The sequence below is a fragment of the Oryctolagus cuniculus genome, chromosome 1, assembly GCF_051225735.1.
Source record: "Oryctolagus cuniculus isolate XC-2025 breed Fujian yellow rabbit chromosome 1, ASM5122573v1, whole genome shotgun sequence".
Lineage (NCBI taxonomy): Eukaryota > Metazoa > Chordata > Mammalia > Lagomorpha > Leporidae > Oryctolagus > Oryctolagus cuniculus.
Window position 1 is genome coordinate 81,102,952 of NC_142867.1, and position 11,284 is coordinate 81,114,235.

Sequence of the window (11,284 nt, forward strand, 5' to 3'; positions counted from 1 at the left end):
ATAAAGAGAAAGGACAAACTATTTCCATATCTCCATTGGATGTTTACAACCATGTTTGTTTGATTCGTCCTTTATTGAATTGGATTTGGACATTACTGGAACACCACCATAATCTATTCTTTCACTTTCTCAAAGTTCATAAATAAAGTGAGAATCAGACAATGTGTTGTTTTCAATGCATCATGAGAAAATATTGAATAAACAACAACATGTACAGCATACATAATTTTATTGTTACTACAATTGATAAGAACACAGTAAATGGGATTTCATGATAGTAGGAGGAATTGAAATTTCATAAAATGCCACCTATTTTTACTATCTGATGAGGCTCAAGGACGAGGGTTTCAGAGAGTGGATTTCCCCCGTGTCTGTTCATAAATGACAGCAGCAGAAGATAGGCTTGAGACGAATAGAAAGGGAACAAGAAGGGATGGTATATATCAGGGAACTGTGATCAACATCAAGAAAACTCATAGTTCTAGCTTCATAATCCAGGAATAGTCCTATGCGGTTAATCGGCCTTGCTACATATTGCACTAAAAGTGGAGAGGTGGTGAAGAAACTGTTATGGACATCTTCCTTAACACATGCAATAAGAAAGAGTCCCTCATCAACAAATATCTTGGTATTCCTGTACCTCTCTTTCCAAAAGCCATTACAAACACCTACAGCCCAATTGCAAGAGTTTCCCACTTCTACCTCCCAGTAATATCTGCCAGAAGTAAAAGTCTGACCACCCCATGCCAGAAAACATCCAGGCCTCTCCGGGAGACAGGGCACATCATGAGGGAAACAACCAATGTGCAGGCTTCGGAGATCTCCCTGTAGGAACATGTGCTGGTTGAATCTTTCAGGATCCAGAGTGACAGTCACTGTAAAACAAAAGAACAGAAGTAGACACACATGTCAACAATGAAAGTTTAACCTCCAGAGGGAAAACATCTCCCAGAAGCTAATCTCCTGGGAAGTCAGAGGTTACCACAGTGAGCAGAATTTGGGTTGTAACACCTAATAGAAGAGAGGGCCCAATACACACCACAGAACAAAGACCTAACTACAGAAACTGAAATAGTTTCAGAATTCAAATATTGGAATCAAATGTAAATCCAATACCTTACAACTCAATTTTCAAAGCAATGTACCCATGGACAATGTGCCCGGAACTGTCTCCAGTTGTCCAACATCACTGTCAGAAACAGATTTCATGTTTCTAATAAGAATGTCATGTGGGTTAAGATTGAAGATTTTGTCCTAGTTAAAGCACTTCTGTAGAAAAAAAACTACATATTTCCACTGTAGACATATATATTTATGTAAATCTCTCTATGTCCATTGCAGATGTTACTTAACATTTAATGTTAAATGTGCACTGGAGTTTTGTAAGTCTTCTGGAACACCTTGCACTTTGAAAGTAGACAGGCACATATCTATGATGAGGACAAACTGATTATTATTAATTTCTTTTAATATATTTTATACAAAATTTCTCTTATTCTAGCATTGAAACTCTAGTGTATATATATATATATGTGTGTGTATATATATATGTACACAGACAAGATTAAGCTTCAAAGATGTCAAATTTAAGATTCACAGTTTTCACAGTGTTCATGGGAAATGCTAATTGTAGAAAAACTAGGGATGGGTTTAAAAACTGTTTGCTCCAAAATGAACTTCTTTTCCCACAAACTTCTATATGTACTCTCTTATGCCCATTATATATATAAAAAAATTAAGATCCAATAAACTCTGAAACCTTTGAAGCATCTTCTTCCAAGCCAGCTTAAATATCGTAAACAAAAGGATCCTTTTGTATGTTTTACACTAAATAACTAACCTTCATTTGCTCAATCTGCCCACACTTCCTCATTCCTTTCTCTATATGATAACTAAGTATGATCTTGGATCACATTTATATTTTTCAATAGCTTTTTCCCTCTTCACATTATAAAAGCTGACTATATAGAAAAGCCTGTGATGTATGTACATAGCCTATGGTTCCCTCACATGCCAAAATGTGTGTAACAGTTGATAAATTGGAAAAGGTCACCTATGTGATCTGCACAACAAGCCAAGGGCATCAAGAATACGGTCAGTGGGCTGAAATTCACCTTGGAAGTATCTGAGGGTTTCTATCAGTCCAGTGATAGGCACTGCACTCAGCTCTGGATTCACAGGCTGGGGCATGTGCAGCAGCATGGATTCACACCTGCAAGAACAAGATAAAGTTCACATGAGTGGAGCCAAAAGAAATCATTTTCATTGAAAAGAAACCAGACTCTTAATAAACCCATCTGGAATTTGAGAAATCACCACATTGTCTAACTAATTCTATTTTTAACTCCTGAATTTCCAAATAGAATACAAAAGTCAATCAGAATTGAGTCCAGTGCTTCTTATTGCTCAAGAATCTGGGTAGATGCTACATCCCTGATGCTCCAAAGAGTAATCAGGAGGGGGAGTCTGGTGTCCAACTGCCAGACCTCCCTGAAAACGCTCTACCTGGCCATGTGTGGTTCTCTGAAACCTGGCATGTGTGCTGCTTCCTTCTGTGGCTAAAGGCTGTGAACCTTGTCCCATAAGGGAGATCTGTGTCCCAGAGCACAGCTACCCTCTGCCCCACAGTGTTCTAAATCATTCGAGGTTTCCTTTGTGTTCTTCCCAAAACTGTGAACTCATAAATGCAGGATCAACACAACACCAGGATTTTCTCATTGCTGGAATATGCCATCCCTCTCTTGCCTCAGCTGCCACTGATGGTCCCTGGAGGGATCTGACATCTCACTCCTAGGGACTTCCAGCCCTTCTCTTCCACCTGTGGAGATTTTTAGAACTGAAATGAAGACTGCCTAGTAAAGTCACTTGGGTACAACCACAAAAAATGTGTATGTGCAGGTGGGGAGCAAAGAGGATTCAGGAAACTATTCAGTCAGTTTCCTAAGAAGCTCTGCTCTCACTCCAGAGGATCCAAGGGCTTACTGGGGGAGACCCTGGGAAAGCCCCTGTGGGAATGCAGGTACACACTCACCTGGGCAGGATGTCTCCAAAAGCCTGTGAGAAGAAAAAGAAAAAGGCTTAGTGAATGTCCCAAGACAGCTCTAAACCTGTGTCCAGGGTGGGAATTTGAGATGGTTCTCGTCATTATTTCCACACCGCCTTCCTTCCAGGGTGCAGTTCCTATTTTTTCTTCTTAAAAACCTGGCCTATCACATTTTCATTAATTGTAGTCCTCCTAAGTTCAGAAAGTGGAGGACATTTTCTGTGGGAATGAAGGGGAGAGCGGGCAGGAGAGCTGTGTGCTCTGCTGTAGCCATAAAGAAAGGAGGCAGCTGTCTTTCCCAGGCCCTCTTCCCAAGGGACAGGAGCAGAGAATGACAGCAATACACCCAGATCCTCAGATCTCCCCATCAGCCTTGTTATGAATTAGCCTAGCTGTCAATAAACTATTTACTTGTTGTGAATTTTCAAAAAGCCAAAATAGTTTATTGATGTTTGTAAGGTGATTATCTTTGGAGCGATTTTCATAACCATTACACAAGTTTGGCCACTCGTGGAGAACGTCTGAGTGACCTTTGGTTCATAAAATTCCAAAAGGTAGCTTCAGTGTGGAAATAGGAGTCAGGAACCAATAATGGAAGGAAAGGGCGAGGCAGATGTCAGCAGAGAGAATGAGGAGCTACGTATGAATGTCTAACATGCTGATGCCTGGCTTGTCAGTTGTTACCTGAAGTAGCTCCACATCTGGTTTATGACACATTTCCTTCAGTTCCTTATACATTCCTCTTAAAGTCTCCCTCTTGTGAGCCATTCTGGCTTGACTTTTACTGAGTTGCTCAAAAATTTCCCTGCCTTCTTTGTACAGGATCTCCCAATGGTGTTGCTCCTCCTCCTGGAGATACAGAGGCATCTTCTGAAATACATTTCTGATTGCTTCTCTCCTCGAATCGACATAATCCTGCAATCAGTTATTCAAAACAAGAACCCATTTATCTCTATTCTGCTTTATCTCGTGAATTTGATTTTGTCTCGTACACATCAATTACCTATAACCCCCATCACTTCTGTTTCTCAACATCTACAAAACTTCATTCTTGTTTTTTTCTCCTGTTTGAGGATCAACATCATGTTATCTCATTAACTACATTCAGATGATTCATCATGAAGTTTTCATGAGAAACCAATAAATCTATTGATTTGATTCATATTTTCTAACATGCAACACATATACATGCATATATATCTATCGGAAGGCAACCAAACTCATGAGTAGAAAATGCCCTTTATGGCAGTAGTGACTGGATTGGAATCCATTCCTTAGCACTGTTTCTCAGAGTTACTTCCAGTTATGAAAACCATTTTGTGTGCAGTACATCAGACTGGCATACTCATTCTCATGCAGTTACTTCTCCCATAAACCTGACCTCCTAAGCTTTCCTCTCTATCTGACCCTCTTTACCACTTCATCTCATTTACTTCTAGCCTCCTACATCACTCACTGTGCCCAGAGATTTTGTTGTGAACTCTCAAGCTCATCAACCCCACCCAATATACACAACTGACACACTTCTGCACGGACAGTTTTCTCCACCAAGAATTCTCTTCCTGGCCTTATCATTCAGTGGCCTTCTTTATTTCAGTGTCATCTTTTTGTAAGCCTTTCTCTGATGTAGACATTTAAACTCATACTCTCATCTCCAGTCTGTATTCTCTTGTACTGCTTCACAAACTCCTTATTCAAATGTTTCCCTAAAACTTTGCCACATTCGCACCTACAATGCATTTTACTTCGATGTTTACCATTTGCCTCTCTGATTCAGATTTTAGCCTCATTCAGCAAAGGATTTTTTTCAGTCTTGCATGCTGTCACATTTTTTTGTCACAATTTTGTATAGAATACCTGCTCTTGACATATTGGTTAAAGGAATTTGTCTTCTTTCAAATTAGCATACCCCCAAGAAAACCATCTGCCAAGACACACTTATATTCCTCTCTTAAAGGCTGAGTCCTACACTTAGGTTGCAAACCAGTCCCATATTTTGGTAGGTTTCTATGTATCCTTCAAGAGATTGAAACTACATCTCCTATCATATTTACACACAATTCATTATAATGTTAAAGATTCACATTAATTGCTTAGGGTACTCCTTTTAGCGTTTCCTCAGATTTGAGTCAGTGCTGTGTTTGTTGAAAGGTTTCTACCCACCTCCAAGTACTATTTAATTCAAATGCAAGCTGACTATGCCAGGAAGCTTGACTTGAGTGTCCCATGCCTCCCGGATGTCATACTTACCTGGGTTTTGCAACACCTCAGCACACATGACTCTCTGTGAGACAACCCCATTTCTTGTAGTTGATATGTGGTACTGAATGTCCTATTATGGGGGTAAGTCAGCACATCTGTGGTGCAACCAGAACTCCTAGGCAAGGGCCATACTTCCCTGTGGAGTAACTGAGGACATCATTTCCTATGACCTCACCCTCTTTAGGATGAAATCCGATACTTTGTCATTTCAGATCAAGTTCCTATTTTAAACATTGTCCCTATGTTCATCTCAAGTTTTGGCAAAGGTAAAGGTGGCAGCACACTAACCTCCCATGATCTGGTTTTGATTATTTCCATATTCATGTTTCTGCTATTTTCACAGAAGTTTTTCCATAAACACTCCATTGTCTTCAGGAGGGTCTCCTGCAGACACAGATACAATCATTCATTGAACACTAGTGAAGAGGATAGTGTAAGATGCACATTGCAACAAGAACTGGGGCTGCCAAGGAGAGGCAAGTCTGCCTCACTGACAATGAAAACATCATAGTACTTGCATGTTCATGTCAGACATTTGTCACATGTGAGCCTGAGAATACTCAGAACAGAGCTTCAGAATGGGTCATAGAGAGGACTCCTAGGCTTACTAGGGTAATCCTCCACCTTGTGGCGCCGGCACACTGGGTTCTAGTCCTGCTCGGGGCGCCAGATTCTGTCCCGGATGCCCCTCTTCCAGGCCAGCTCTCTGCTGTGGCCCGGGAATGCAGTGGAGGATGGCCCAAGTCCTTGGGCCCTGTACCCCATGGGAGACCAGGAGAAGCACCTGGCTCCTGCCTTTGGATCAGCGCGGTGTGCCAGCCGCAGTGCAGCGGCCATTGGAGGGTGAACTAACAGCAAAAGGAAGACCTTTCTGTCTCTCTCTCTCTCACTGTCCACTCTGCCTCTCAAAAAAAAAAAAACAAACAAACAAACAAAAAAACCCAAAAACCTATCCTAATTTTCCCAATCCTCGTCCCATACAATGGCTGGAAAATTGTCTCAGGAGTGGGGGAGGATCTTTCTAATTTAGTCATAAACTATGAGGATGAGATGGTGAGAAATTTTTATAGAAGTCCTTGGTGGTGGGGGCAGGGTTCGATACAATAGCTCACCTCTTAATCAACAAAACTCAAATCAGATGGAAGCAATCTAGATTCATAGAAAGATGGAATGATACAACGTGATGTTTATTTAACCTCTCTTAACATGACAGAAATTTCTCTCTGGAACCATCCAAACTCTGCACCCATGGGTTGTCTTAAGTGAACATATATATTTTGATCATAACTCTAATGGTTAAGTAGTCTGCATTAGCCCTAATTAGTGTCCAAATTTAGTGTCCAAAATTTTTTAAAAAGGACTGTTTGAAAACACATTCTTCTTTATTTTCTGAAGATAAAAGAATCGACTCATTTTAATCCACAGTAGAAATACCTTTGTTTTGTTTAGGTCAATTTATTTGAAGGTAAAAGTGCAGGGAGTGGAGGTAGAGAAAGAGGGAGAGAAGGAGGGAGGGAAAAATCATCCATTTAGTGGTTCACTCCTCAAATGGCTGCAGTTCATGGGACAAGGCAAGGCCGAAGCCAGGAGCTGTAACTCCATGCAGTTGTTCCACATACTTGTAGCATTTTCTGCTGCCTTAAGATGCTCATTAGCGGGAGGCTGGACAGGACTTGAAGCAGCTGGGACTTGAACTGGCAGGGTATACTGCATGTTGACATCTAATGAGACAGTTTAACCCAATGGTCCACAATGCCAGCTCTGAGAGAATCTTGTGTTAATTGCAATCTTTATTTTGCCAGTTCTAAGTAGTCAACTATCCTCTAATTTCCTAATAACACTAATGGATTTATGGGGAAGTGGGACAACTTTAGAATTGCAGAAAACTGGGGCAGGTGCTGTGGCATAGCGAGTTAAGCTGCTGTCTGCAACGTCAGCATCCCAAATGGGTGCAGGTTCAAGCCCCGGCTGCTTCACTTCGCATCCACCTCTCTGCTATGGCCTGGGAAAACAGTGGAAGGTGGCCCAAGTGTTTGGGGCTCTACATCCACGTGGGATAACCAAAAGCACCTCATGGCCCTGGCTTTGCAAGCGCTCAGCTCAGGACTTTGCTGCCATTTGGGTAGTGGAACAATGGATGGAACATCTCTCTCTCTCTCTCTCTGTCTTTCAAATATAAATAAATAACTTATTAAAAAAGAATTGCAAATATCTTTTAGAAGGGATCAACATTGTGTTACAGCGAGTTAACTCATTATCTGAAAAGCAAATATTCCACATGGGTGCCAGTTCTAGTCCCTGATGTCTCACTTCTGATTCAGCTCCATGCTCATATGCCTGGAACAGAAGCTTAAGAAGGCCCAAGTCGCTGTGCCCCAGTACCCTTGTGGGAGACCTGGATGAGGCACCTGGTTCCTGTCTTTGGCATGGCTCAGGCCTGGTTGATGTGGCCATTTAAAGAGAAAGCCAAGTAAAAAAGTACTTTATATTTTATGTCTATGAGGGTATGAGCTGTTGATATCTTTATTCAATACAGAGTTGACCTTCTGTATATAAAGATAATTCAAACTGAATCTTTATGAAGAATGGGATGAGAGAGGGAGTAGGCGGTGGTGCACTTTGGAGGTGGTAGGGCGGGTATGGGGTGAAGAACTGCTATAATCCACAAACTGTACCTATGAAATATATAATTATTTAAAGCTTTCTAAAATAAAAAAAATTAAAAAGTAAACCAGCAAATGGAAGCCCTCTCTCAGTCTCTAACTCTGACTATCCCATAAAGGTATCTTTAAAGATAAATAAATAAATAGCTTTAAATAATAATGAATGACTCACAAAGAGTCATATGTTCAAAGACTGTTAGGGCATAATTATCATATCAGATAGAAGAGGGAAGGATTGTCATCCCACATATAAGAGTTTATTATACAGAAATGGCTTTTCAAAATCTCTTCCCTGATCTGGAGTAACTAATACAGTACCATAAAGGTAATGTATTGGAATTAAATGCACATTTTGAGATTTGATGACTGTTTACAGCCCTTGTCTCCTGTTGAGGAAGAGTGTTTTACTTAATACTATTTCTTGGCGTGCCCCACGGCTCACTTGGCTAATCCTCCACCTGTGGCACCAGCACTGCGGTTTCTTGTCCTGGTTGCTCCTCTTCCAGGCCAGCTCTCTGCTGTGGCCCGGGAGGGAAGCAAAGGATGGCCCAAGTGCTTGGGCCCTGCACCTGCATGGGACACCAGGAGGAAGTACCTGGCTCCTGGCTTCAGATCGGTATAGCACAGCAACTGTAATGGCAATTTGGGGGGGTGAACCAACAGAAGGACGGCCTTTCCCTCTGTCTCTCTCTCTCTCTCTCTCTCTCTCTCAGTAACTCTGCCCGTCAAAACAAAAATGCTCTTTCTTGTACTCTTTACCTAGTTTAGGGTTGCCCTCATGATCATTAAATAAACTGAAAACAGATTTTTGTAAAAATTAAGAGTCAGAACAGTAGATGGAGGAGAAAGAAGAGTTGGAGAGCAGGCAGGAGGGATGGTAGAGTGTGGAATATCAGTTTATTTTTTTTAAAGATTTCATTTATTGCTTATTTGAGAGGTAGAGTTACAGACAGAGAGAGGGAGAGACTGAGAGAATGGTCTTCCATCTGCTGGTTCACTCCCCAAATAGCCGCAACGACCACTGCTGGGCTGATCTGAAGCCAGGAGCCAGGAGCTTCTTCTGGTTCTCCCTTGTGGAGACAGGGGCCTAAGCATCTTCCACTGCTTTTCCCAGAGATAGTAGAGAGCTGGATTGGAAGTGGAGCAGCTGAGACTCGAAACGTTGTCCATATTGGCTGCTGGCCCCCTCATCATATGTTTTCATTTTTTATTTTTTTAAAGATTAATTACTTTAATTGAAAGTCAGAGGCACAGAGAGAGAGAGAGAGAGAGAGAGAGAGAAAGGTCTTCATCCAATGGTTCACTCCCCAATTGACTGCAATGGTCGGAGCTGTACCTATCCGAAGCCAGGAGCCTCCTCCAGGTCCCCCGTGGAAGCATTAGCCCAAGGACTTAGGCCATCTTCCACTGCTTTCCCAAGTCATAACAGAGAGCTGGATTGGAGGTGGAGCAGCCGGGACTCGAACTGGCACCCATATGGGATGCCGGTGCTTCAGGCCAGGGTGTTAACTCGCTGTGCCACAGCACCAGCCCCAACACCATATGCTTTTAAATGTGTATATTAAAATTTTATAACGTAAATAATTTCTACAAAATATTAAAAATATATTCCAAATTGCTATTCCATGATCAACACACTGAAGAGTTAAAATTGTATATGTGTGCGTGTATAAAAAGTTAAGCTTAAGCTTGCAGGTTTAAACCTTCCTGGTACAGCTGTGAAAATAAGACAGAGTGAAGTAGCACCTTGACAGTAGGGACTCCATTTTGGAGCACTTGAGACTCCATTTTGAAAATGCACCCCCCCACCGTGAGACTCTGTTCTGAAACTATGATCTCAAATAGTCGGACAATAGCAGTGCACTACATCACTCTTGGCAGAGCACAAAAGACCCCTAGCATGATTGCTCAAGCTTAAAAGTAGAAAGGTTGCACCTGGGTAACCTGGGCTAATAATGAAGATGTGATTTGTCTGTGTCTTACATTAATGTCAAGTCCTAATTGCTAATTGTAAGATTGTAACTGGTATTGTCAAAATTATGATGAATATTAATTTCACTTAGGTTTTAGGTTATGTTGACCCCAGTAACAATATACTCTCTTTTGATTTTATGTACTCTCTTTTGATCTTAGCAACTGTGTATAGCAACTGTGCATAGCAACCGTGTATTCCCCCCTTCCCGGTTTTGCGGTTTTTGCCTTTATAAACCCTAACCTTTGGTTATTCGGGGCTGCTCTGCTCTTGTATGAACAGACAGCCCCAGCATGCTGGATAATCAATAAAGCTTCCCCTTGCTGTTTGCATAAGAGACGTATCTCTTGGTGACGTTTTTCGGTCTGTCGACTCTAACAACACAAGCAAATTCTAAAATTTTTGTAGAGAGATCAACTTTCACATTCCACGACAAGATTTCCCAAGGGCTTCCTCACCAGAAATTCAGCAGTTTTCTGCATATGGCATCAGAAAAATAACAGAATAAATTGTATGAATTTAAAGTGCAAAAGTATGATAGAGATGAAACTTTGTACCTATTTCTTAGGTACATTTCCCTGGGCCTGGGAGGGATCTAAGACTGCGGAAAGTTAAATTCTATGATGAAAATTCCTCTATTTTCAAGTTTTAAGGTAAAAAACATGAATTCGGTTCTTTGGACCCAGTACTCACCTGGCAAATGGAATGGGTCCTGGGTCAGGTAGGTGGTTCTGAGTTCCCTGGGCTCTGAAGGATCAGAAGGTCTCCACAGCCCAGTCAACACAAAGCCTCAGAACAAAATAAACCTTGACTGGGCGAGGCCTTTATACAAGAGGAGCAAGCCAGGCCCAGATGGGGTTACTATAGCAGAGAGGATTGGGGGGAGGGGCACTATTTCCCATCATTCTTTGGGTGAACACCTTCTCAGGTGATTTAGTTAACAGCAATTAGATCAATCTCAAATTACACAAACGTTCTCTTGATTGAAATGAATAACTATTTGAGAGGGAATATTTGTTGATTTTTGAAATCCAGATAGATATTCTCTGAATACACCCATAAAAAGGATATTATGTATAAAAGCCTAAATTAATAGAAAGCTGAAGTATATTTTTATATTCACAAATTGATACATGATGCCGGATTTAATTGTGTTGCAAAGGCAAGGCCTGCAGCCAAGTACTTGGGAGTTCTTTTGCTGCCCTCCCAGGTGTATATAGCAGGAAGTCGGGTGATGATTGGTGCAGCCAGGACCCCACCCCGCACTGTGCTGGGTTGCCATCAGAGCAAGCAACAAGTTAAACCTGGATAGGTAGTTAACCTGTGTCCTCACACATCAACAGT

At 41.5% G+C, this 11,284-nt stretch overlaps 1 protein-coding gene across 4 annotated transcripts; it reads right to left on the reverse strand.

Annotated features, from left to right (window-relative positions):
- Positions 1 to 212: 212 nt before the first annotated feature.
- Positions 213 to 10,867, reverse strand: LOC138846575 (tripartite motif-containing protein 51-like). Of its 4 annotated transcripts, none has more exons than XM_089311888.1 (6): positions 10,634 to 10,867; positions 5,594 to 5,689; positions 3,728 to 3,892; positions 3,032 to 3,054; positions 2,115 to 2,212; positions 213 to 875 (listed from the first exon to the last, which is right to left on the reverse strand). In XM_089311888.1, the coding sequence occupies exons 2-6, from the start codon at positions 5,669 to 5,671 to the stop codon at positions 376 to 378; spliced, it is 864 nt and encodes a 287-aa protein (XP_089168014.1). In that variant the 5' UTR covers positions 5,672 to 5,689; positions 10,634 to 10,867; the 3' UTR covers positions 213 to 375. The 4 variants fall into 4 exon arrangements, with proteins under 4 accessions (XP_089168014.1, XP_089168010.1, XP_089168018.1 ...); XM_089311884.1 differs by having other exon boundaries at positions 3,728 to 3,958; positions 10,634 to 10,866; XM_089311892.1 differs by lacking the exon at positions 5,594 to 5,689 and having other exon boundaries at positions 10,634 to 10,866.
- Positions 10,868 to 11,284: the final 417 nt, after the last annotated feature.

Bases quoted from the DNA above. Each gene is read 5' to 3' on its own strand.
- LOC138846575 (XM_089311884.1), bottom strand. From the start codon at position 5,671: ATGGAGTGTTTATGGAAAAACTTCTGTGAAAATAGCAGAAACATGAAT. The intron at 3,959-5,593 runs GTTAGTGTGCTG...AACTGATTGCAG, and splicing joins TCAAAACCAGATCATGGGAG to GATTATGTCGATTCGAGGAG. The intron at 3,055-3,727 runs GTAACAACTGAC...TTCTTCTCACAG, and splicing joins CAGATGTGGAGCTACTTCAG to GCTTTTGGAGACATCCTGCC.